The sequence below is a fragment of the Lobosporangium transversale genome (genome assembly GCF_002105155.1).
Source record: "Lobosporangium transversale strain NRRL 3116 chromosome Unknown BCR41scaffold_13, whole genome shotgun sequence".
Classification (NCBI taxonomy): domain Eukaryota; kingdom Fungi; phylum Mortierellomycota; class Mortierellomycetes; order Mortierellales; family Mortierellaceae; genus Lobosporangium; species Lobosporangium transversale.
The window spans coordinates 124,975-149,918 of record NW_019028991.1 but is presented as its reverse complement, the minus strand read 5'-3'; the positions used below and the strand labels follow the sequence as shown (position 1 = coordinate 149,918).

The 24,944-nt window shown below is 40.5% G+C and overlaps 8 protein-coding genes across 8 annotated transcripts; 5 read left to right on the top strand and 3 right to left on the bottom strand.

The window, feature by feature from the left end:
- Nucleotides 1–648: 648 nt before the first annotated feature.
- On the bottom strand, nt 649–2,208 carry BCR41DRAFT_377387 (magnesium transporter NIPA-domain-containing protein; the record flags this gene model as incomplete). The annotated part of the gene is made up of 5 exons (XM_022027101.1): nt 649–798; nt 963–1,195; nt 1,316–1,767; nt 1,865–1,955; nt 2,070–2,208. 5 exons carry the CDS (start codon nt 2,206–2,208, stop codon nt 649–651), a joined length of 1,065 nt encoding a protein of 354 aa, XP_021882514.1.
- Nucleotides 2,209–3,724: 1,516 nt separating this feature from the next.
- BCR41DRAFT_351072 (kinase-like domain-containing protein) lies at nt 3,725–7,997 on the bottom strand. Its single transcript, XM_022023729.1, has 12 exons — nt 7,770–7,997; nt 7,579–7,661; nt 7,179–7,277; nt 6,920–7,108; nt 6,680–6,807; nt 6,239–6,540; nt 5,943–6,151; nt 5,493–5,861; nt 5,248–5,397; nt 5,030–5,149; nt 4,561–4,887; nt 3,725–4,465 (listed from the first exon to the last, which is right to left on the bottom strand). The coding sequence occupies exons 1-12, from the start codon at nt 7,798–7,800 to the stop codon at nt 3,788–3,790; spliced, it is 2,685 nt and encodes an 894-aa protein (XP_021882513.1). The 5' UTR covers nt 7,801–7,997; the 3' UTR covers nt 3,725–3,787.
- A 217-nt stretch (nt 7,998–8,214) lies between these two features.
- Nucleotides 8,215–11,762, top strand: BCR41DRAFT_351070 (hypothetical protein; the record flags this gene model as incomplete). Its single annotated transcript, XM_022023728.1, has 7 exons — nt 8,215–8,416; nt 8,575–8,635; nt 8,737–8,798; nt 9,024–9,111; nt 9,704–9,979; nt 10,137–11,454; nt 11,486–11,762. Exons 1-7 carry the CDS (start codon nt 8,385–8,387, stop codon nt 11,758–11,760), a joined length of 2,112 nt encoding a protein of 703 aa, XP_021882512.1. The 5' UTR covers nt 8,215–8,384.
- Nucleotides 11,763–13,268: 1,506 nt separating this feature from the next.
- BCR41DRAFT_334937 (hypothetical protein) lies at nt 13,269–15,349 on the bottom strand (the record flags this gene model as incomplete). The annotated part of the gene is made up of 4 exons (XM_022021963.1): nt 14,869–15,349; nt 14,670–14,758; nt 14,265–14,499; nt 13,269–14,114 (listed from the first exon to the last, which is right to left on the bottom strand). The coding sequence occupies exons 1-4, from the start codon at nt 15,067–15,069 to the stop codon at nt 13,269–13,271; spliced, it is 1,371 nt and encodes a 456-aa protein (XP_021882511.1). The 5' UTR covers nt 15,070–15,349.
- Nucleotides 15,350–18,236: 2,887 nt separating this feature from the next.
- On the top strand, nt 18,237–19,391 carry BCR41DRAFT_385565 (hypothetical protein). The gene is made up of 3 exons (XM_022027682.1): nt 18,237–18,796; nt 18,896–19,190; nt 19,304–19,391. Exons 1-3 carry the CDS (start codon nt 18,715–18,717, stop codon nt 19,323–19,325), a joined length of 399 nt encoding a protein of 132 aa, XP_021882510.1. The 5' UTR covers nt 18,237–18,714; the 3' UTR covers nt 19,326–19,391.
- On the top strand, nt 19,302–20,919 carry BCR41DRAFT_351059 (hypothetical protein). Its single transcript, XM_022023727.1, has one exon. The coding sequence runs from the start codon at nt 19,345–19,347 to the stop codon at nt 20,788–20,790; it is 1,446 nt and encodes a 481-aa protein (XP_021882509.1). The 5' UTR covers nt 19,302–19,344; the 3' UTR covers nt 20,791–20,919.
- Nucleotides 20,920–21,523: 604 nt separating this feature from the next.
- Nucleotides 21,524–22,175, top strand: BCR41DRAFT_32710 (hypothetical protein). The gene has a single exon (XM_022021642.1). The coding sequence runs from the start codon at nt 21,685–21,687 to the stop codon at nt 22,057–22,059; it is 375 nt and encodes a 124-aa protein (XP_021882508.1). The 5' UTR covers nt 21,524–21,684; the 3' UTR covers nt 22,060–22,175.
- A 973-nt stretch (nt 22,176–23,148) lies between these two features.
- On the top strand, nt 23,149–24,004 carry BCR41DRAFT_351055 (hypothetical protein). Its single transcript, XM_022023726.1, has one exon. The coding sequence runs from the start codon at nt 23,308–23,310 to the stop codon at nt 23,917–23,919; it is 612 nt and encodes a 203-aa protein (XP_021882507.1). The 5' UTR covers nt 23,149–23,307; the 3' UTR covers nt 23,920–24,004.
- The last annotated feature ends 940 nt before the right edge of the window (nt 24,005–24,944 follow it).

The window sequence follows — 24,944 nt, the reverse complement described above, 5'->3', positions numbered from 1 at the left end:
TTCATTTCCATGATGTCTCCACCAAATGCTGAGGACGCAATAGAAGAGGGTCGGAGCTTATTGGCTACCGGGGCTGTTGGTCGCCTAAAGAAGGGCCCCCCAGCCAACAGTGATCCAGATGAAGGTGAGGTTTTGGGTGGCGGCGGTAAGAGAAGCGCGGCAGGCATAGTAGGTTGTTGTTGTTGTGGCGAAGGTGCTGTGGAGGGATCATTATTAGTATTAGGATTAAGGGCAATAGAAGCAGTATTCGATGACGTTGAGACATTAGACGAAGGTGAGGGCGTAGGCGAACTGATAGCGACTCTTGGGGGTAAGAACATTGATCCTGAGACTGCAGATGAGTGCTTCTGGCCCTGACTAGGTGTGGACTGAGGATGATGGTAATGGTCGCTCTTTTCATTAATTTCGTCAGCTGATGCTGGCTGTGAAGGAATATGACTGAATCGGATGGATGATGATCTTGAGTCTGCCAACATACTTCTTCGGGGCCCCAGCAATGAGTGTCTCAGTCCTGTCGAGTGTATATTCGCGTTTGTTTCAGGCGAAGTGCCGGATGTAGGGATAGGTCTATAAACTTGATATCGGCTTGTCTCGTTCTTCTCATCGGAGACCACAATCTCGCACAACTGTAACCGAACTTGTGCTCCGTTAGGGCCCATCGCCATGCTTGAGTATGTCCCAGAGGAAGATGGATAAAATGCAGTTGTGCTGCCTGCAATGCTCTGAGGCCGTGACCATGGTGCTGTATTTGTTGTCGCATTCGAGGCCCTTCTCTTCCGTTGTAGCAAACTCTCCGCCCTAGGGTTCAATGGCGAACTTTGGAAGACGTTATTGGAACTATAATGATTGCTGATGATGCTCGGTTGACGTAGATCACGACTGATTCGTCGAATACTGCTGAAAGGAGAAGCACGCATATCCGCAGCAGTAGGTTCCAACTCTTCATAGAGGATGGTGCTAACCATAGCAGCCTCCAGTTCTGAAGCATCCGTAGCATTCTCTGGAATAGGTATAGGAGGTAAAGGAACTACAGGTTTAGACGTCTGCAGGAGTAAAACACCACCACAGATGACAAAGAAACCAAAGACGACTGACAGGATCGCAACGACGGATGCATGAAATCCTTGGTAGAGGATCGCAGAAGTGATTATAGTTGCGGAGGTGAATGTTACATAGTAAGTTGGGGTTACCATAGCTGAAAATTGCAAGGGAAGAAAAAAAAAGCGACTGATCATTAGCTATAATGTATAAAAAGCCTATGAAAAAGAATGGAGAATGTCTACTAAAAGGCGTAGACATACAAGTCATAATTTACCTGTGTTGAACAAATTCAAGGCCTTATTCAAGTAATTGATCTCGATCAAAAGCGTGATGACCATGAAGATGATTACAAAATACGTAAACCAAATATTGAATTGAGGTTCACCTGTAGAGATGTTGTGCACAATGGCAGCACCGAGAGCCTGAGTGGCCACTACTGAGAGGGATCCAATCAAAGAACAGATGCCGATATAAACCATCATATGCTCCTTCCCCCACCGTGGGCCAGCTTTCCAGATGAGCCAGAGAGATACCAAGACGATGAGGATCATCCATGACAAGAATACAGGCTGAGCCATAAAATGCTGAAACTCTTGGATGGTCTTGACAGCACTTTGTTGGGGTGCATGAAGAACAATTATAGTTGCGCCGATGATACATTGCGCACAACCGACTTTTCCTTGCAAGTTGAGACGTTCCTGTAAAAAGATGGAAGACAAGACGGCACTAAAAAAAAAAAAAAAAAAAAAAGATAAATTATAAATAAATTACGTTTTAGGAACAAAATAAATATCTATACATATATTCCACCGCCCTACTTTACCAAATGACAACACTCAGAGCTCCGAGAGGCGTTACCAGGATCGGCTGTACGAATGCGTACGCAACAAAATTGCATACTTCGCCTACTACCACTACGGAGCGTGGAAGAAGGAAAGAGAAAAGGAAAAATCACATTTATATTTAACAACACAGCAATTCCATTTTTTTTTTTTTTTTTTTTTTTGACATCCTATCTTTCAACTTACTCATAATCATTCCTGTCCACCACATCATTGATTTTAGATATGCATATCCTTCTCCAGCAAGCATGCCATTCCTAGTGCAGTTGATCAGACCCTTCTTTTTAAAAACGAAGCTTGAACCGATCAAAACCCCTAGACACATTTTTTTTGAGAAAAAAAAAAAAAAAAAAAAAAAAATTAGTCCACGCTCTTTTCTTTTCTTTTTTTTTTTTTTTTTTTTTTTTTTTTTTAAAAAAAAAAAGCCGTACTTACCGCTCCCAATAGCCAGAGATAAACCAATAATTTTTGTTGTACTGTCTTGAGAATCCACACTGCCTCCAACGGCCATTTTTGATACGGTTTGGGGTACAAAAGATGAATCTCCCCGAGTCTCATTCCCAGACGCTATTGCAAACGCGGGTGCAAACGCAGATGCAGGTGTAGGCGCAGCACATATTGGTGTAATGATTGAAGTAGCCATCAATGCCTTCAATACCACTGATATCCATGTCCATATCCATGTCCGCATGATGGTTAAGGCAAGGCTTTTTGATGCTGTGTGTGCTCCTATTCTTATTCCTGTTTCCAAGAGAACTTTGCCTGTCGACGACATTAATTAATTATGGTGCACGAAAACAAGAAAAAAGAAAAAAGAAAGGAGAGAGAAAGACTGTTACGTGAAGAAAAAATTGGGATAAAAATTCGTGTAAAAAAGTAAGATTATTACTAAAAGCTATTAAAGTAAAGGTCATAAGGGGAGGGAATAAAAAAAATAAAAAAATAAAAAATAAAAAATAAAAAGGTATGGACGACCGTGCTGAAGACAATGAGGAAATAAGAATCCCTTATTCTTAATCTGTCAATCAATGCTTCGTCAGCCAAAGGAAGGATAGGGATTTTCGTCAAGCGGTTTTTATTGGCCAAGAGAACAGAGACAGAAGGAGAGGGAGGATAGGGAGTAGGGAGGTTCATAGATCGTGGATCGTAGGAACGAAGGCACGACTGACCATCCAAAAAAGAAAAAAAAAAAAAAAAAAAAAAAAAAAAAAATAGAAAGAAAGAAAGACAAAAAGACCAAAAAAAAAAAAAAAGAAAAAAAGAAAGAAAAAAAAAAAAAAAAAAAAAGACTCCATATTTTATGTTTTGTTTACTCTATTACCCATGGACATTATTAGCCTCCTCAATGGCCTCGTTTCTTGCGGATGATGGATGGCATTAGCATTAATACTGTAGTCCATTATTTCAATTGTGTTTATATACACATACTTTTACATCTATTAAATAATCACATAATGTTTGTAAAACACATGCAGCCCACCCCTGACCATGCCATTGTGACCTGGTTGGTCGCTTACTCCTTGTTCCTGATTGATTTTTCAGACGCGTCCTTGTCTTCAACATTACACACTCTCCTTTTTTTCCCTCTTTTGTACGCCAATAACAGACCACACCCAGTACCACAAAAAAAAAAAAAAGGAGTAAAAAGGTTCACCTGCCTAAACGTTTTTTTTAAAAAAATAGGGGTAAAAGGGTGCTTGTGCGTGCAATTGCCACCTTACTGGCTGATTCGCCGATAAACTTTTTAAACTTATTCTGTTATCTCGGATAGGAACTGCGTGTCTTTTTTCTCACCAACGTTATATCATTCTTATTTCAATAATCAGTTCTAATTTAAATATCTCAGGCCATGTTCTTTATTGTTATTATGCTTTGTTGCATGGAGTAATGCCATCAAATATTCTTTATGAAAAGGGGTCAAACATGCCTAAGTCCGAATTCTTGCCTTTGTGCTGTGACATGTTGCTCTGTCCGAATTTGTTAGCCGAGTTGTTTGTATTTGTGGGTTGCAATGGCATCATGGGCACCATAGGCTTCATTGGCGCCATCCCTGTTCCTGAAGCTGGACGAGTGGGTGTCAAAGCTGGCGTCGATGTCATCACACCCATACCAAATCCCATGCTGCTGTTACCAACCCCATTCGATTGGAATCCACCAGTGTTGTTTGCTGCCATCGGCTGAATTGTTTGAGACATGGATGAAGCAGATTGGAACCCTCCAAAGGCCGAAGAAGACGAAGACAAGTTTCCTAAGGTATGAGACAATGGTGGCGTACCAGCAGGCTTTTGCTGTGGCTGAGAGAACGGTGGGCGTGTGGATGTTGTAGACGTGTAGCTCGAGGTGGACGAGCTAGAAAGTGTCTTGTTAAGAGGGGGTATAGAGAACGAGGATGTCGCTGCTGTTGGGGTGGAGGCCTGGTTGGCTGTTGTTGGGGTCAATGGTCGTGAGCCACTATAATTGCTCATCGCTAATGAATGATCAGCCGAAACAGCTCCAAACATGCTAGTCGTCGCTGGTTTCATGACAGGAGTATTAGAGCTGAATGATATTGGGTTTGAGGGGGTTGAAGGAAGAGAAGCAGCCTGAAAAGATCAGAGCAGAAATGTAATATAGCTTAATAAATGTAAACACGTATTATGCTACCTAGACATAGCAATCTAAAAGTTACCATACTTACCATTTCTCCAAACATATCCAATGAAGAGCTCTTTGAACTACTGGGCGAGAAAGGATTGTCCGATGCAATCTTGAACGGATTTTCGGAAGACGATGCATGATTTGAACTAGGCGTCGTAGCGCCCGAAGATGGGCCCATCCCGCCCCCAACAAGCTTTTCAAAGTCGTTCAGCGTTGTATCTCCGCCGTTTGCTGTTACACTCGGATTCGAACTTGCAGCAAAGTTCTTAGTCTGGTCCTCAAGCTTTTTCAAATCCTGAAGATGGCGCAAGTGCTGCTGGTGTACTTTGGTCGTGAGCTCCTGAATCGCCGCCATGAATGTTTCGAACTAATTGGTACGGTTTTAAATTACAAAATAGAAAAAATAGAAAATAAATAACAAATAGACATAACATACCAATAATTGATTAAGCTATCAGTAGTCAAGTTCAACTACTACATAATTATAATAAAAACCTGAAGATTTATACCTGCTCCACTTTTAAATTCGGTCCAAGAGCCAAATGCCACAAATGTGGAATAATGTTGTTTCCAATCACTTCTTTGTCCATATATTTACCCATTTCCTGATATACTTGAAGAGTGGCCATCTATTATCATTCATTGACGGGAAAAGTTCAGAGAGATTCACAGAAAAAAAAAAAAAAAAAAAAAAAAAAAAGGCTAACAACATTAGTTTCTAGCTTACCGTGACATTAATTTCCCGGGTTTTAATATTACGCAGCAATGGAATCAACTTTTCAGTAATAGTGAACTTGTCCAAGATCTTCATGATGGTGAGGAAACAAAGTAACGTGTTCACCTTGACAGATAGGGTAGTAGTTTGTGCGAAAAGAGTCTATTACAGAGAAGCCTCAGATAAAAATGAATATTGAAGATATAGCCATTGACGAATAAAAGCTGTTGAGTTATAATGACATTTAGTAAACCTACAGCGATCCTAGGAAACAGCGACGCCTTGACAGTCGTATAGTCTAGTGCCTCCATGATTCCCGGTACTGTCTTAAGAGCCTTCTCCTGAACGGAAGGTGGGTTTTTGGGCTCTAAAGCACAGTAAACAAGGGGCATGATCTCTTCCTTAAAGACCTGCCCACTTGCCTTCTGATGTAACAGCTCAATCTTCTCCAGCAATGTCAACAGATTCTGCATAGGTTCCCGAACCAAGAAGATCGGTTTGAGAGATGGAAGGACTCTCTCCTCAAACTCTTTTGGGGTCATCTTCTGAACAATGTAGAACACGTTGGGAAGGGTATATGGTAGCAGGGCATGATCCTTAAGCTCATCCAGAAGAGCCGGCAAAATCTAATGAATCACATAAATCACTGTTAGAGTAGGTGATAACAAGCTAAACAGCTCTTTCAGTACGGGGGCGATATTACATACCTTCCTATACAGAACGCGTTCTGGGAACTGAGACAACACACGAAGCAGACCCTTCATAAATTGACCCTTGTCGTCTCTGGTCTTTTCTGCAAAGCTTTCCATGTATTTCATGGTCGAAACAAGAATATTGTCGAAAAACTTGCTGGATTGAAATTCAATGGCGTTCATTCTCATACTGGGATCTCTCGTGATAAGCCGTGTCATAGCATCTATAGTCATGTAGAATGATGCTATGAGACAACCTGATGGTTATATGAACTAGCTTGTATGGAATGACAGGGCGGATATATACCTACCTGCAAGATGTGCGGGGAACTTTTCATATCGCTGCTGACCAATCCTTTCAATTTGTTGGCGATAAGTATTGAGATTTCCGTGTGTTTGAAGCAGAGGTGATCCCTTGTTAAGCACCGAGTATGCCAAACATCCAATGCCAAACATGTCATTTGAAGGATCTAGCTTCCGGTCCAGTACATATTCTGGTGCTTGATAGTTGAGGTCCCTTTGACAATATGGGTGAAGCTCATGATCATAATTCCAATACTCAACATGTGTGGGAATATTTGGATCTGGTGATAAGAAGGTGCTGAACCCAAATCTGGATGAAGAAAGAAAGAAAGAAAGAAAAAGAAAAAAGAGAAAAATGTTGAGCAAGATAGTTCTTATCATTTTCGTTCGGCGCGTATTAATATGGCCGTCTGATCACTCAGACACCCTTGGATCTAATGTCATATTACCCTGCGATCTTCCAGTCACCCTTCGCGTTTAGAAAAATGGCTTCTGGTATCAAGTTTCCGTGAACGATCTTGGCGTCGTTATGACAGAATTGTAATCCCTTTCCAAGCTGTAAAAGTCCTTTTTGCATCTATAAGATATAAAGCGACCCATTGCACTGATGAGAAGTCGTCATCCTGAACATCCAGATTTGATTGTCTTCCATGGTAACGCATATTTGTGTGCTACTCTGCTTTGTATACCTCGAGTTCGTCAAGTTCAAATTTGCGGATGTCTTCTGACACAGACGGTAAGTTTTCATAATTGCCAAGCAGATTGGAGAGAGATGCAAAAATAGGTTCTGTTGCAAAGGCGATGGCAGTTCGCGATTCATCGACTGGCTCTACAACCTCCAGCATACAAGGATGTCGCAGTCGTGCCAATTGACTTGCCTATAAACAGAGATTGAAAATTGTATTAGAAAAAAAAAAAAAAAAAAAACGCCATGTTAACAGTTCATACCTCTTTCTTTAAAAACTCGTAGACGCGTTCCTGATCGCGTTTAGATGGTACTTGTCTCCGCAATGAGTTGATAGTTTCGACAATGTTCTTTTCGAAGATCTATCAATATATAGAGAGAAAGAAGAGCAACAACACAACAAGACACGAAGTCAAGGAATATATAGTGGCATCATTGTGCCAAGAACTGTTGTTTGGAAGAGACATAATAGCAAATCAACGCATAAAAGGACCAAACAGAGACGAACATCAACAACCAACAACATCCACGCAAAAAAAACAGTATGAATAGTACAGAGATCTCCTTGTGCTAAAGTCCTTTTTTTTCTTTTTTCTTTTTTCTTTCACTCGACATATCGGGTGAGGAAAATTGGGAAGAACTAAAGAAAGACAGAGTTGATACGAATACAGCGACTTCTTGTCCTGTAGTGCGTTTGGTGCCTCGATGGATCTTCCATAATCCTGCACTGGCAATTTGTCCGCCCACTGAAGAATGAAGGAGGAAAAAAAAAAAAAAAAAAAACGGTTTTTTGTACGATGAGTTCAATTGTGTCAGCAACCATGAATGATTGTAGAGAAAAGTCGTAACCACACCTTCATAGTTTTTGGTGATGGCGTTTCCCATGGTTTCAAGTGACGGAAAGAGGTTGGTGCGTTTGTGAGTATGGAAAGAATGCTGTTATATGTCGAGAGTAATGAGGAATTAATTGATGAGAATAATGATGACAGTGATGAATATGATCGTTTGTTGACTGTGCTGTGTCGTAAAAAAAAAAAAATAAAGAGTAAAGGGAAATATAAAGGTTGGAGAATGAAAGACGGTTGAGCAAAAAGGATGCAAAAAAAAAAAAAAAAAAAAAAAAAAGAGAGAGATGACAGGAAAATAAAATATCTGGCATGGACACAGATCACTTTACTGTAACCAAACAGACTTTTCTCGCCCATGCTCATGCTCTTGAGATTTGTACTTAATACATGACTGGAAATACATTAAGTTATGAAAGCAATGATAGCATTATCGTCTCTTTCTCTTCCGTCTTTACCTTTTCATCAATTTTACTCTTTCTGCTTCCTTCTTCTTTCCTCTTTCCTCCCTCCTCTTTCCTCTTTTCCCTTTTCCCTTTTCCCTTTTCCCTTTTCCCTTTTCCCTTTTCTCTTTTCTCTCTTCTCTTTCCTTCGGTGCTACTCTATCGCATTTGACAACCGATCATGTCACGACGACTTGATGAAAAACACTCCAGGTACAGCCAATTCCTCTATCTCTTTCTTTACAATGTTTGTTTTTCAAAAACTGACCGTTCGACATTTAACATTGCATTCCATCTCTACACAACCATTTTGCCATTCCATTACATTTCTTTTTTTTTTTTTTATAAAAAAAATTCATTTCATGGCTTAGGATCTTGTCTGGTCTCCTAAAGTTGCCAGAGAATAAAAAGTGCTTCGACTGCCCATCCAAGGTATCAAAATGAAACACTCAACACCTAATAACAGCAATTTACAAACACAGAAGCGATATCGGACACTAAATACCTTAATTCTCTTTTTCCTCTTTTGATAGGTCAATGTCTATGCTAATCTGTTCAACAATACATTCATCTGCGAGAAATGTTCTGGTTTGCAGTATGTATTTCATTTTCCTTGATTTAATCCTACACATTCATCTAATCCATGTTGCATGTACACTTCCTGTAACATCTGTCCCAAATCAATCTGTTTGAAAAACTGAATTTCTGCTCCATCTTTACTCACCTCGCACTTACCTCCTCTGGCTATCTATTCCCATCATCATTGCGTGTTTGTTTGTTTGTTTTTTTAAAAAAAAAAAAAATTATACACTGTCGGTAGCCGTGAACTCAATCACAGGGTCAAGTCTATTTCAGCGTCCACCTTCACTCCCGAGGAGGTTTCTGGTCTGCAAAAGGGGGGCAATGGGGTAAGACCACACGATATTATAAAACAATCCACATGCATGCATCGTGTAAACAAATCTCTGAAGGATGACAAGACTTCAGGACAAATCAACACTGCACAGGAAAAAATACGCTTTTCACAACAACCAGTCTTTTTTAACAAAAAACGAATCAACAAACAAAACTCTTCTTTCCTGTCAATGCGCACTTACTTTTCCATTTTATCCACACAAAAACACACTATAATTTATTTTTCTTCATACTACCCTGCTCACAACATCACTGAGATTCAGGGAGAAAGAGAGACAGAGACGAAGAGAGCAAAGAGGAACTAGGTCTGGCAATCAAACGGCAAAAATACAATAGCCTTGCCTTTCTTTTGGAGCAATACGCAACAGTTTCTGGATACGAAGCAAGAAACGAGGATGTGAGCCCACCACTTGATAAGAGGAGGATCACATCAAACTCCAACAAGAAACGATGGAGCATTTGGATCCATTAACTTTGTTTATTATTTTTCATTTCCTTCGCATGATATGATATACCATCTTGCCTTCTCCATCTTTGTATTAATGTCCTCGTTTGTTCTTTGAATCCTCTTTGTGACACATCTAGGTCGCCAAGAGCATTTGGTTGGCAACATGGTCCTGGCGAGAATACCCAGAACCAGATGCACATGAGGTGGACGAAGTCCGTCAATTCATGAGAGCCAAATATGTCAAGAAACAATGGTATCAGGATCCCAACGGAGGCACCAGCGCCAACAACAATGCTTCTGAGCCTCACTTCACTAGCCCACAAAATCCCTCAGCGCCTAACACCAGTTCTAGCGGACTTGCTGTTCCGGACCGTGTCCGAGCTGTGACGAAAAGCCAGAGCGTTGATAATTTAGTAGGTCAAAAAGCATAGTAATTTATTTTATTTTGTGAGCTCCACAAATTCATCATCAAATGGAATTAATGTGTGAACACAGCGATCATGTTAAATTTTACTAATTCCCTAACCTATTTTTAACCCGAATCTGCATTATCTTCTAACTCTCTAATAGAACATGATTATATCTGCGCCTGCAGTGCCTGAAAAGACCTTGAGCAGAAAGTCCTCAACTATCAGCTCGGACAGCGGATCTACTATTTCAAAGTCAACCAATCTCTCAAGCGCAGCGTCCAGTCCCTTCAATGCTGTGGGATCAAAGAATACACAACAACAACAACACCAGCAACAGCAGTATTATTACCATCAACAGCAACAATATCAACAGGATCAGCAAGATCAGTTCCACCAGCAACAGCAACAACAACAACAATCCCTTGGATCATTCGATACTTTTGCCAGTCTAATGACTGGTGGAAACACATCAGGAGCAGGAGCAGCGACAAGAGCAGAGACAGGGGCAGGGGACTTCTCTCAAAATTATCATTCTTCTGTCTTTGGATCAGGATCAACAGCACCAACATTTGTGGCGACACCCGCAGCACTCGATCCTACAGCTGATCCATTCTCGCTTATGACAAGCTCATTCAACAATATGCATATGAGTTCACCTCAGTCACCCACAGGTAGCAACAATAGTAGTTCACATCTCCCTCCCACATTCACATCTGCCCATGCCCCACCCTCACAAACATCCATGCTTTCTCAGTCAAGGAATGTTTTCAATACGCTCCCAATAACCTCGTCCTCCAACACTCAAAACGCATTGGCTTCATTGAATGATGACCCATTTTCCTTGTCAAAAGTAGCACAGCCACAGAACCCATTGCAAGGATTGGATTACAGCTCAACTATGACCTCATCACTAGGCCCTGCTGTGGCAGGCATTGGAGCTGGATCTATCACAGGTACAAAATCATTTGATGACTACTTGTCTGTTCTGAGCCATGGTCAGCATCAAACAGCTTCAATGTCAAGCCTTTCAAATTCAAGTATCCATGGTACACCATCATCATCTTTGTCACCCACACTTGCGTTTTCAACTACTTCGGCTTCGGCTTCGGCTTCATTATCACCGCAGTCAACCGGAGGATCCAATCCGTTCAGTAAGCAGCAGATGCCGCAACTTCAGAGAGCTTTTATGCCTGATTATCCTCAATCTGCTCCAGCAGCAACTGTAAACAATGATAGCAACAGCAACAGTGCAGGACAACAAAGCAATCCTTTTGCCATGTTTGCAAAGCAGCAGCATGCCCCAACAATGGCCTCACAACCATTCCAAACGCAAGCATCCTTGATTGACCCGTTTGGCAGAATGCAGCAACAGGCTCAGGATTACTTTTCAAGCATCGGACTCAACTCCACCGGAACCAGGTCTCCCAATCCTTTCGCAATGACTGGAGGACAGCAGCAACAGCCTCAAAATTTGATGAGTACATACGGCAACAACAACAATACTAACAGCAGCAGCCTCTGCCTATCCATCAAGCGCAAACTTTGAATCTGCATTCTCTTTGTCGAACACTCCTCGATCCATGACGGCCCCTGCATCTACCTTTAGTAGCAATAACAACAATAATAATGTGAATGATATGTTTGGACAGTGGACGAAGCCTTTAACCACGGCTGCCACTGCAAAATACCCTTCGATTGATGACTTGGATCCATTCTCAACTTCTGCCGCATCAACATCGAACCCATCAGCATCGTTTTCAAATCCCTTCTCACTCAATATGTAGACAAAAAAATAAAAAATTAAAAATTAAAAAAATAAAGCAGCATTCATTTAGAACACGTCATAAAACAATTATCAATTCGAACTATTTTCATCGAGCTGAAATGAGTAGAAAGCATTTATCCATCATTCGAGATCACGTAGATATACACGTTCATACAAGGCACAGGCGTCCTTTTTTTTTTTTTTTTTTTTATCATTTTATTTCTTTCTTTAGCAAGCAATATGATTCTCATTAATCTCTTTAAAAGAAAATAAAAACAAAGGTAACCAACCTATGCTCAAATTCTAGTTACCAAATACAACAGTAATAAAAAAAAAGAAAGAGAGATTAGACAAAATATCATAACCAACGCTGCCTTTTTTTTTTTCAACTTTATCAAATAAGAGAAAGTAAGACTCAGAGATCTTGGTGTATAAATGGTATGGTCCGCATAGCAACTAAGCTCTCAGGTAAGCGAACATCGTTCTAATCATTGCTTACTTTCTCTCTTTTTTTTTTTTTTTTTTTTTTTTTTATTTGTTCTAACAACTGGATGAAGACTTACCACCTTGATTTAATATCGACTGATAAGAACGCGTTATGGGTCCAGAGATGTGTACAAAAAAAAAAATCCTATCTTTTTTTTAAGAATAAGCATTAGTGAGAAATCCAATATAAAAAAAAAAAAAAAAAAATGACGGTACCCAAATAAAAAGAAAAGAAAGAAAGAAAAAAAAAATGGCTTCAGCAAAGTAGGGGTTTCATAAAGCACAAGACCGCTATATAGGACCCGGCGAGGTCCCACGGCAACAAGGCCCAGATCAAACGCAAATTACTATAGACCATCGTGAGCCTTATTTCTCTTTTTTCTTTTTTTTTTTTTTTTATTTTCTTTCGGTAAATAATGATGTTTATGTATGTGGACATGGATATGGATATAGATATGGACAAAGATACATATGCATATATCTTTATAGGTGTAGTGTAGTGTACATGTGTGTTCCATGTTGCGCGCTACGCGTTCTGTTGATAGACTTACCAAGTGGGAAGGGGAAAAAAAAAAAAAAAATAGTGAAAGAGAAGTAAGGATGAAAGTGGAGTCAAGCTTTGGGATTGTTTTTATTGAAAATTTTTTCTATATGTCACGTGCTCCGGACCAAATCAGCCACCAAGAAAGGCAGCAAAACAAAGCAACAGCAACAGACGCGTTTGTTTTGCGGGGCAGGGATCCAGATCACCCTATCCCATAAGCTCTTGAACGATGTAACTTCTCAATCTCTTCTCCTCCCCTTCCTTCCCTGTACTGTTTTTTCCTGTAATATCGGTTCATGCGCTATAACACTTTCGCCTTTATAGCTTTTAATAATGTACTAATAGTACTTTTCTAATACTTTTACTCGTCCCAGACGTAAAAAAAAAAAAAAAAAAAAAAAAAAAAAAGAACGTTGTTTATTGCAATGTACTCATTATTGTTGTTGTTTTGGTATAAATATAATCCTCAGTATATGACTTATTATATTATTATTTTTTTACACCTCGCATACATGCTCAGCTGGTGGCATCGTTTCTTCGGTTTTGCTGTTAATACCACCGAAAAGTGTCCACCTTTGAGACTGTTGAGATGCCTGCATAGCTTCAGCTTGCTTGGTCGCCTCCTTGATCTCCAGAAGATAGGGATCCTCTCTATCTACAGCCCTGACCACCAAGTCTGGGAAGTTTAACTCAAAGACCCTCTGTACCTTCCACAACTCTTCCTTTTTAGGACCATATGTACCAGAGTTGTTATCAATCAATAGAGTCCAATCATCATTATGGTCCGGATCTCTGAACAGACGGAACTCTCCAGAATACATCACCTCTGTGGCTCGATTAGCGTGCATAGCATGCTTGGACATGAAGTCTTGGAAAAAAGCAGTGCCCGTTTCTGAAAAGTAGAGGCCCTTTGGAACAATCGAATATGTAAACACGATCGTCTTCAAGTCCAGATTTTGATCCTTTTTCAAGCGGTCGCCATGCAAAAGTTGACCCAAATGATCTGCTGTCTCCAATTGATCATAGAGAGTCGTGCGACTGTGACGGTAGAGGTATGAGTGTTGAGAATGCAATGCGTTGCGGATGTTAAGGCCCTCCAATGAGTCTGCAAAGATGCGCTTGGCAGCATCATATTCCGTGTTCCAGTGTTGGTAAAACCGAGGATCATTTCCAAAGACTTCAAAGAGATGATAAAGACGAACTCGGTAGGTGTAGAACTCAAAAGCCTTTTCCCGTGTCAAAACACCGGCAGCATAACTGGTGTGGCGAGAGAAACGAGCTGGGCCTCTAGTGGATGCTTTCTCCAGAGCTGCAGAGTTTCCAACACTTCGGGAAGCAATCGTCTAATTTTTTTTTTTTTTTTTTTTTTTTTTGGTATGAATGTTTTGCATGAGTCACTATTGCTGCGCGTTCCTCTCCTTGGTTGAACTTGGAATAGTGATCAACAACGACAATAATAATAATAAAACAAAGAGGTATTTTTTTTATCTTACCTGTATCAAAACTTGACCATGCTTGCGGTCATCAGATTGCCAGATATCAAGCACATGTTCCCGTGTCCCTTCGAGTTTGGATCCGAGGATCAGTTCTGCTCTGCCAAGATCAGTATCGGCTGCCATCTTGTTCTTGTCTTTCACCAAGATCTGAAGCGGCATACCATCTGTAACATTCAACAGATGCCAAGTTGCATCCCAAGTTGGATTCAAAGTCGACCATTGGACACCAGTGCTAAAAAAAAAAAAATTTTTTTTTAGAAAGTGTAGTGTACAAAAATGGAAGAGGAGTTAGAAAAAAAAAAAAAAAAAAAAAAAGAAAAAGGCTGTGAGCCCTCAAAAAAAAAAAAAAAAAAAAAAAAAAAAAGACCAAAGGAATAATTAGACGAGGAAGAAATGACTTACACAAACGAAAGCGACTCTTTATCCTCTGGTGGTCCAAGGTATGCCTCGAGAAAAGGATCAGAACTTAACAGGTCGCCTCGAAGTAGATCCTAGATTCAATAAAAAAAATTTTCCGAGAGTGAGTCGTGTGCCATCCCTTTACTTCTTTATATCAAGACCATCAACTTCACAACAGTTATTCTGATACGATCTATATTACCTTGGCGCCCCGAAAAACGATGGTATAGTCCCAATTGTTGGAAGGATTAGCATTTGCAACTGGATCATCAGTGGGAACCAAGTTGGCGTCTTGAACATCACCATCATGGGCAGCATCGTCATCCTGCTTACGGCCATGAACAAGATCAGAAACTTTTCTATGAAGATGTGTAAACATGGGTGATAAATGTCTTGATGGCATCGATAGCAATGTTGGTTGACCGCTTGAGTTCTTTTGTTATTTTAATGTGAAGTATAGAATGAGTAGTGTTGAAGGCGATATTAATGAAAATTGGAAGTAAAGAAAAAAGGAAAATTTTTTTTTAAAAAAAAGGGATTAAGTGACCTCTTTTATATGCAAGATCCGTCATCAATGGGCCTCAGCACATCAATACTAAACATGGAACAGCCTAGCCCATTCAACTGAGTACAATAAAAACAAGCATGAACAATTTGATGACCGGGCTTTTTCTTTTTTTTTTTTTTTTTTTTTTTTTTTTTTAATTGCGGCACTTGGTTTATTATCATTTCCTTGTAAGGAACTTAAAAATGTGTTCCTTATATATTATACTGACGGCTAGAGCACGTTAGATGGTACCTGTACCTGCTCCGGCATTTTCTCCTGTTCCTTAAGCATCATTGACCCCCATCTACTTCTACATATGCCTATGTGCCTTTTTTTTTTTACTTGTATATATTTTGTCATGTGTTGAAAAAAAGGGCTCACAGACCAAGGAACATTGTTGTAGCCTGGAATGGAAACCAAAGGTCGCATGGACGAAATTTTATCCGCCTTAATTTGTTAGCCTTTCACACTTGGATTATAACTCCACCACAAATAATAAATATTTATGCAGTACCAAAGATCGATCGCAGTTTTATCTTAATTGACATCATGCGGCTTTTTTTTTTTAACTTAGCCTTGCTTGCAATCCTCAGCTCATTTGCAATGAATCTACTACAGCCTAAAAATAACGCCACACCATGTGTGAGCATACAGATTTCATCGCCGACAAGAAGCACAGCCATAAAAAGAATCGTAGCATGTCACTGTGCCTGGAAACTCATGACAATTTTTTGTGTTTCGCTGAGTTCTCTTTAGGCGACTGTTCGATGCTTGTTGGTTTTCCAAATCTGCTCTGATTTCACCGCAATTTAGCAGAAATGATTAGCATCCCCTGGATAGCTGCCATCCAGAGGGACTACTTCGAATGGACAGGATTTACTGTGTTGTTCAAAACAATAAAACTTGACTGAAAGTCTGCTAATCCTCAAACCATGAGGCAAATAATGCCTCTGAACGCTTCAATAGGATTATGGCGAGCTTTTGGGGTGCAGAAAAGACAAGATTGTCTCTTTTGAGCAATGAAGGATATAGGATCTGTTCCTTGGAGGCACCCTTTTTTGAAACCACGCTTGTTGCTAGTAAAAACACAAATGGTTCCCGTTTTCCGCATACTTTCAGCGCTTCCACAATCCAAGGGCTGTGATGTAGCCATTAAATGTTACATGTTTGTCGAAGTATTGACACATCTCTTGCAAAAGTTCAGATGTATACTAGGAATATTGTTTAAGGGACGTAGAGTAGTCTGGCAGTGTTCAGGTGTTTATATAGTATCAGATGGGTTCACTAGGCTCGTCACCAGCCTGAGGACGAAGTTCATGTGCACATGCACGTGCTGGAAGCCAAATGTGGCTTGCTCTTCTCTCTCACCGGCTGGGACTTGCTTAAAAAAATTTCTTAAGTCGAAAACACCGCAGGAAAGGTTGTCATTTTTTTTTAAGCAAAGTTTGCAGATCACAAGAAAATGGCCTACATGTGAAGCATGCTATTGTTTTTCTTGCTCTCATTTCACAACCTCATTTATTCATTACGAAATTTACCTCCCATCATTCTCATCTTAAAAAAAAAAAAAAAAAAAAAAAAAAAAGCTCCCTGTGGTGTAAATGACTTGGAAATAAAAAAAAAATAAAAAAAAAGAGCCTTTCCTGTGGTGTGTTCAACTTAGAAATTTTTTAGACCTCCAGCCAAAATGTCACGCTTGGTCCCAGAGAAGTGTCTGCAGGAGCATGCCACGTTTGCCTTTCGGCGCGTGCATGTGCACATGAACTTCGCCCTCAGGCTTGCACAAAACCAATATTATTGAGTCCATTCTTAACGTCCAAATGCCAAGTTTTTTCTTTATTACTCTCAAGCAATGAACTAGACTTTATGGGGCAACTAATATAATTGCTGGGATATCTACTTGATCATCCTCCTCTTTTTCTTCATTGCCATCTTTTCTTTCTTTGCTGTCATTCTCCCCATCCTTCCTAAAGTTTGACGCGTCAAGGGTTTTCTCTAAAGCATAATTTTGCTTAGATATCACCAAGAAAGCACTGATACAAAAAATATTATTCGCGTTTGAACACTTACAATATCAGTAACAGCTTCTTGTTCTTGGAATGAGGGAGTATTTGACTTGTACATAGTGGGATGAATGTAGGGTGAATGTGTGCATACTTTCGATTGTGTGGTTAAAACAAGAGAGTTAAAGAGAATGAATAGTGTTTGTGTATTTAAATAATACATGTTACGTCACACTTGGGGGCCTTTAATCGCATGGCGTCTTGTGCAACAAGAAAAAAAATTTTCTCACACACACACACAGCATAGCCCAACCTTGAAATAAAGGAACAAATTTATCAATTGTCGCTCCTTTCTTTAACTTGCTTCACTTCATTTTTGCACTCTCCTCTTCCTTTTCTTCCTTTATCCTCTTTTCACTTTTTTCTTATTTCCCCCCAGTTTTGCTCCCATCAATTTTGCTCTTTTATTTATTCCAAGCCTTCATTCATTGCCTTTCCTTTCCTTTCCTTTCCTTTTTTTTTTTCTTTTTTTCTTTTTTTCTTTTCCTCCCTCAACTTCATCTCTAGACAATTTTGAACCATCCTGCTACTGAATTATCATCCTTTAGCATTTTTATCAACCTTTCCCTATTTTCTGTCCTCCGTCCATTTACACCCTTGTTTTTGAAATCACAATGGGAAGCGACAGAACATCACCACGATGCCTATCACCTCGAACTAAACCGTATGAAAGGAAAGAAGAAAGAAAAGGGGAAGCGAAGGAAGAGTCTTCAAGCACCAATGACCCTAAAATCCTCGAGCCAACCGAGCTAAAGATTTTTTGTATTGTTGATGGAGAAGCAACTTCTTTTTCTGTAAAGATTCTTTCCAATTGTTCAGTCGATGAACTCAAGCAAGCCATCAAGGCAGCGAAGAAAAATGCGTTTAAGGACTTCGATGCTGACCAGTTTACTCTCTACAAGGTTTCCATCCCTGACAAAGACAAGACCGTCGTTGAGTCAGAAATTGTGTCGAAAGAGGCTCTCGTACCCGCGTCAAGGAAGCTTAGGGACATATTTATTTCCGAACTTCCAGAGGAAACTATCCATGTTTTTGTCAAGCCACCGCAGCGAGGTATGTATTAGCTCTTGATGGACTGATGATATTTCGATTGTTCAATTGATGAAGCTATCTCATCACGGTCACGTGTATCTATCCCTTTTTTATGTTGTTGAGATGAATCTCGGCAACACTATTTAACCGGGGGCGACTTTGGATTTCATCTCTATAAAAAAAATTGAAAAGTCGCCCCCATGGTCCATGCGCATGCTCTGACTCTCACTGTTGTCTGAGAACACAGTTTTCATTTTTATTTTTATTTTTATTTGACCTGTTTACATTGATGCATTTGTTAGTTTTTCTGATTGAATCTGTTTCGCGTTTCGCACACATGCTCTGACTCTCCATTAGCTGGCGTTCATATCTCATTGACAGCAATATATTCTTTGATCTGATCAAAATGCTAACATTTCTGCCATTGCTGCGCTCTCTTATCTTTCTAGAGACATCGGGACAGATTCTCAAGAGAAAAATGGACGAAGGTAATAATTTGTTTTTTGCTGTATAAATAGATTGACTTGATGACTGGCTATATGTTATGGTACTAACCAACTGTGTATGTGTACGATGATCATAATTAGATCCACAGTATATTTCACCTTCAAAGAAGATACGCATTGAGGAAGGGTGGAGAGAATACAGGGCTTCTGATGGCAAAATGGTCACGTTACCACCCTCTTGGATCGCAATGCTAGAGGATTCTAGATACCTTCCAAAACCACGTAATGAGTTTGAACATCTCAAAGACGATCTGAAGGCTGGTAGTTGGGTCGATATACCATCCCTGGGTCAAGTCCCAAAGGGTTATAGAGTCTCTGAAATTCTCGTCACGCACCAAATGCTGGAGCTTTGGAACGAGATGGAAGAAGAACAAAGGTGCGTATACAGACGAGTCTTGTCTGGTCCAATGGGTATTGGCAAGAGCTTTCTCTCCTATTTTTTGACAGCAAGAGCATATGCTGAAGGATGGCTTACCCTCTACATATCAGATGCGGGTACTTTGGATACTAGTGAGAAAGCGGACTCATATATGGAAGTGATCGAGCGTTTCCTTGTGATGAACAAGGATGTTTTAACTGCTGCCGAACTGGAGACGCTTGTATCCGGCTATGGTGTTCAAGGTGGCATATGGAATACTGCTATCATACGCGTTTTTAACATGCTCATGCAGAAGGAACGGAAGACTCTAACTATTATTGACGAACATGGGAAACTCTTCAGATTCGACAAACCAGTACCAGAAAAATTTAAATCTTTAAAACCTCTGATGGACCTTTCCAGTTGGACTGAAGACTTGGCTGGATCTCGTTTGATTCTCACTGGCACAGCGCATGCAAAATTCGAATTGGAGATCATGGAATCGAGCTTTAAGGAGGACTTTAAAACAGTGGTATTCGTGGGACCTTTGTTGGATGACGCTTTCAAGAATCTGTTGAAGCATACTCCCAATCTCCAATCCACGGACTACGAGGATATACGGAGTATCACGAACCTTGTACCACGAGAGCTGATGAACTTGTCAACCTATATTGAAGAGAATCCAGAGTTACCCATTAAGGAGGCATTCGAGAAGTTTGAAGACTGCCGAAGGTTGGATTTTTCTCACAACATCCAGAACTACTACAAAAGCATCGAAAAATCCGAGACGACCCGTACAAATTTTTATAATGGCCTTGCCTCGGCGTTCTTACATGGTTCTGTCGAAGGAGAGTTCAAGTGGGATTTCATAGATCTGGGTCTTTTGTTCCGTCTAAGGAGAGATGGAGTAATTTTATTCCGCCCTTTATGCAATACAGCCTTCAGAGCACTTTTGGATCAGTTCAAGACAATGGGAATGCCAGAAGATCTAAAGAATCGGCTCAAGGCTAATAGGTTCAGTGGAAATGAATTTGAGCAAGCAATTTTTCATGCATTTATTTGCACTAGTATTAGGCCAATAGTGCTCCCTACAACGAACCTCGTTGGTGATCCTAAGGGCTCGATCGTGTTGGACTTCGATGACTACCGAGTTATAAGCAGGCAACGACATTCTCTTGGCCCTGGAAAAGATAAATTCTTGGCCCGTGGCTATCCAGGATATCCTCGATTTGACTTTATGGTTGGACCAATATTCATCCAGGTGTCTGTCAGCGAGTTTGGAGTGCATAACAGAGATTCAAGTGATTTAAGGAAAGCATTTAAGCGACCGTACAAGACACCCAAAGTGGTGTATAATGATAGGAATCAGATTGAGTGTTACTTGGATGAAATGTATGGTGGAAAGCATAGAGCTGATTTTGGAAAGGATGGATTTATTGTCACCAAAAAAGACCCGACAACAGGTATTGATGAAGTTGTTCCTGGATTCCGAATCGTCTACATTTGTGGTAGAGATATTAACCTAGGGAATCACCGCCAGCTCGTTACAGAGTTGCCAGATGTAGAACATGTAAGCTTCAACGACCTCAAAAGCCTATTCTTTGCAAACATTGTTTGATAGTGTTGGATAGTGTTATCAATAAAGGAAGCTTCTACTCCATTCATCTTCTAACTTTAAGCGTCATCCTATCAAAGGGTGCCGCGTCGGGTTGTAGATGAGATGAGAGACCAGATTGAGATAAATACGCAGATGCGGCTTGACGACTTTAGATCTGTTTATATTTATGGGACTTTTAGATCGCCCAAATCATTCTAGAATAGCCAAAAATATCCAGTCTTGCTATTTGTAGAGAATTATTCAGAGGGCGGTAGTAGGCATAGTGGTAAATGGTGCTTAATTGTTAAATGCACAGTTTGATCTGTAAAAAGAATTTGTAAAGTCGCCTCCATGGTGCGTGCGTATACTCTGACTCTCACTGTCCTCTCGCGAGGCTTTTTGCTTGAGCTTATTTCGGCTCCCCACTGCTCTATCGCATACAAGTACTTTTATCAAAGCCTCCTATCTAACTATCCTCTTGTTAGTTTATTGCGTGGATTTTAAATAGCCCCAAGAAGTCCCAAAGGAGCCTAGAAGACACAGAAGACGAAGATTTAGAAAGTGAGTTTATTCCATTCATAGTTTTGATGATTCTTGAGAAAATTTATTTATTCCATACTCACGTCAGTCTCGCTATTCTTATATGCTCAAAGAGCACCTTACGAAGCGCTGTCGTTCCTTGAAGCGATATATTGCAGTCGATGGCGAACTCGTAGTTTTACCCCAACATATACTGAATTTGAGCGAAAATAACAAGTATGCACCAGAACCCCGCGCCGAGTTCCAATCGCTTTTGATGGTGCAGGCTGGGAATCGAATTACTTCAATGGATCTTGGTCAGAACCCAATATTCTTTGCGAGAGGCTATCAAGGTCGCGAGTTTTTTTATGTCTGAATAGATGATGAAGCTATGGAATGAACTCGAGAACAGTGAGTCGTCTGTCAAGAAATGTTTACGGTCCAATGGGCGTCGGCAAATCATACATTTCATGGTTCCTTGCGGCCAAGGCATATGCACATGGTTGGCCAGTGCTTTATATTGCGGATGCTAATCAACTTAACAATTGTGACACTAATACTGACGCATCACGACTGATCTGTCAACTCTTCTTATCCATCAACAAAGATACTTTGACAGCCTCAGAGCTCGAGGAAATGGTCGAAATTGAAACATCGGAAAATCTTTTTGTGAGTAGCGCCAGCAGTATCTTGGGTGACCTACTCCAGTCAAGAAGTCAGAAGGCATTATTTGTCGTGGATGAGCATGGTGCATTATTTCCAGAAAAATAGTAAGTCTGCGCCCGACAGGTTCCCAGTTTTATGGCCTCTAAAGACTTTCAACTCTTGGAACAATTCAAATAATGCGAGAGTAGTGTTTAGCAGTACGGTAAGATTTGCAAAGCTCATTCTCAGAGACGCACCACACTATGTCGAGTATGTTAGTCCACTGTCGCCTGATATTTTCAATAAGCTACTGGATGTGATCATAAATAAGGTCCACCCAACAGCCCGCCAACAATTGAATGAGCTACGAGGCGAGATTCAAAAAGCCACCGGATGTGTGCCACGGGAATTCAATATTTTTTTTTGGCGAAGACATTGAAGGCATTGAGCTCGCGGCTAATGGGATTAAGAAACGACTAAAGGATTATGAGGAGGATCGCAAAGAACAATTCTTGGAGACTTTGAAGAACTGTTATAGTAAAATTGAACCGATATTCCAACCAATTACTCGTCAAGCTCTAGGAAATAAAATCGGCAAAGGCACTGTTAAGGATCTTCTTCGCTCTCAACAGGGATATCTTGACGGCATCTGATCTGGAAAGTCTCCTCGACGCTTCTGAAGTTATAGATTGCTCAATTGCGGCTGGTCGCGCATTATTCGACCTATTCAAACAGAAGGAGCGCAAAACACTATTCATTATCGACGAACATGGAAAGTTATTCCAAAAAGAGCCGTACGTGCCAGATAAATACCTGTTCTTGAACCATCTAAAGGATCTCACTCGATGGGAAGCTGAATCCAAAGGATCTAGAGCGATATTTACAGGAACAGCCCATGCCAAATATGAATTGGAGATTATGCCAGGCAGTCTTCGAAACACCTTATTGTACTTTGTTGGCCCACTATCCGAGACAGTGTTTTCAAAATGGTTGGAGGTCCACCTGAACCAACCCGATATTGTCCAGGATATAATGAGGATTACAAACCGTGTGCCACGAGAGTTTATGTTCCTCATCCGGTCAATTGAGGAAAGACCACTCACAAGAAATAGCATTGATTCGTATGTAACTGAGAGAACAGGCGAGTTTCACACTGTAGTTTGGACGTACTACAGATCTTGCAGCGATGAAGCGAAGAAGAAGTTCGCTAAAAGCCTTGCAACAGTCTTCCTTGGCAACAACTCGCAGAGTAGTGATTTTGAATGGGATTTCCGTGACCTAGGGCTTATCTATCGTCTCAACAAGAACCGCGGAGCCATAAACTATGTCTTGTGCCTCCCAGCGCAGAAAGCACTCTTTCAGGCGTTTACAAATATGCCTCATCATGAGCATATCCTGAGGGGAGTTATTCTTGGAGAGATGAGTGGAGATGATTTCGAGTTGGCACTGCTAGTCCGGCTTTTGACTTTAACCAAGCCAATCGTTCTCAAAGCAACAAACCTTATCGGCGTGAATCCAACGGAGATTATAATGGACTTTAAGGATCATGGGACAATCCATCAAGGCATGACTTCTCTTGGACGTGGCTATGGACATGTACTGAGCCATTGTCATTCGACTTATCCTCGCTTTGATTTCATACTCGACACAATGTTTATCCAGGTGTCCATAAGTAATTTCCAAGAACACGAGAAGAAACAAATTAAGCAAATCCAGAACGCTTTTGATAAGAGAGGTCCCGACGGCAGAAATCAGATTGAAAGCTATTTGGACGAAGTATTTGGAGGTAATCATTCCGCCATAATTGACGATGGGCATTTTGTTGTCAAAAAGGATGGAGAGCCAGTAACTGGATTTAAAATAGTTTACATGCGTGGTTCCCCTGGTGCAGCAAACCACACTGGATTAATCAAGGATTACAAAGATCTTCTTCATGTCAGCTTCGACGAGCTCAAAGAGAAACTTTTTAAAAATATCCCAACTTAGAATTTTCGTCACAGTATACAGTAATACATAATATATATAGTTCTTAATCCTATAAAAAGGCTTGTCATAGAAATTTAATAACACGCTAAAATATTAACTGGGGCGACTTTGGATTTCATCTCTATAAAAGAATTTGAAAAGTCGCCCCCATGGTACGTGCGCGTCACAGAGAGGTCACTCGCTTGTTAAGGCGACTGTTCGATGCTTGTTGGTTTTCCAAATCTGCTTTGATTGCACCATAATTTAGCGGAACTGATTAGCATCCCCTGAATAGCTGCCATCCAAAGGGACTAACTTCGAATGGACAGGATTTACTGTGTTTGTTCAAAACAATAAAGCTTGACTGAAAGTCTGCTAATCCTCAAACCATGAGGCAAATAATGCCTCTGAACGCTTCAATAGGATTATGGCGAGCTTTTGGGGTGCAGAAAAGACAAGATTGTCTCTTTTGAGCAATGAAGGATATAGGATTTGTTCCTTGGAGGCACCCTTTTTTGAAACCACGCTTGTTGCTAGTAAAAACACAAATGGTTCCCGTTTTCCGCATAATTTCAGCGCTTCCACAATCCAAGGGCTGTGATATAGCCATTAATTGCTACATGTTTGTCGAAGTATTGACACATCCCTTGCAAAAGTTCAGATGTATGCTAAGAATATTGTTTAAGGGACGTAGAGTAGTCAATAGCATGTGGGCAGTGTTCGGGTGTTTATACAGTATCAGATGGAGTCCGAACAGTCGCCTTACCTCTCCTCCGTTGGTTGACATTCAAATTTTGCGGCCTTTTGATGCCAATTTACTGTGCGTACCTTGTACACCTTCCGTCCATCCGTAACCTGAGATATATAAATCAGCACTTCTTTCGTAAAAAAATAATAATCTGGGTATTGCCTTCTCGCCCTCTCTTTTTCTTTTCCTTAATGTTTGTTTATCCCCAGATGTTGCCCGATGTAGTGTTTAACTATCAATAACAAGATCGAAGAAGGGACATTGACTTTTACAAGTCGAACATAATGATTGACAAACT

What these genes read in the sequence shown, in the direction of transcription:
- BCR41DRAFT_385565 (XM_022027682.1), top strand. Translation starts at nt 18,715, where the DNA reads ATGCTAACATTTCTGCCATTGCTGCGCTCTCTTATCTTTCTAGAGACA. An exon ending in CAAGAGAAAAATGGACGAAG is followed by an intron (nt 18,797 to 18,895) that starts GTAATAATTTGT and finishes GATCATAATTAG; the next exon opens with ATCCACAGTATATTTCACCT. An exon ending in GAGATGGAAGAAGAACAAAG is followed by an intron (nt 19,191 to 19,303) that starts GTGCGTATACAG and finishes TCTACATATCAG; the next exon opens with ATGCGGGTACTTTGGATACT.
- BCR41DRAFT_351072 (XM_022023729.1), bottom strand. Translation starts at nt 7,800, where the DNA reads ATGGGAAACGCCATCACCAAAAACTATGAAG. An exon ending in AACGCGTTCTGTATAGGAAG is followed by an intron (nt 5,862 to 5,942) that starts GTATGTAATATC and finishes GTGATTCATTAG; the next exon opens with ATTTTGCCGGCTCTTCTGGA. An exon ending in CGAATTTAAAAGTGGAGCAG is followed by an intron (nt 4,888 to 5,029) that starts GTATAAATCTTC and finishes CGTACCAATTAG; the next exon opens with TTCGAAACATTCATGGCGGC.
- BCR41DRAFT_351059 (XM_022023727.1), top strand. Translation starts at nt 19,345, where the DNA reads ATGGAAGTGATCGAGCGTTTCCTTGTGATGAACAAGGATGTTTTAACT.
- BCR41DRAFT_351055 (XM_022023726.1), top strand. Translation starts at nt 23,308, where the DNA reads ATGCCTCATCATGAGCATATCCTGAGGGGAGTTATTCTTGGAGAGATG.
- BCR41DRAFT_32710 (XM_022021642.1), top strand. Translation starts at nt 21,685, where the DNA reads ATGAACTCGAGAACAGTGAGTCGTCTGTCAAGAAATGTTTACGGTCCA.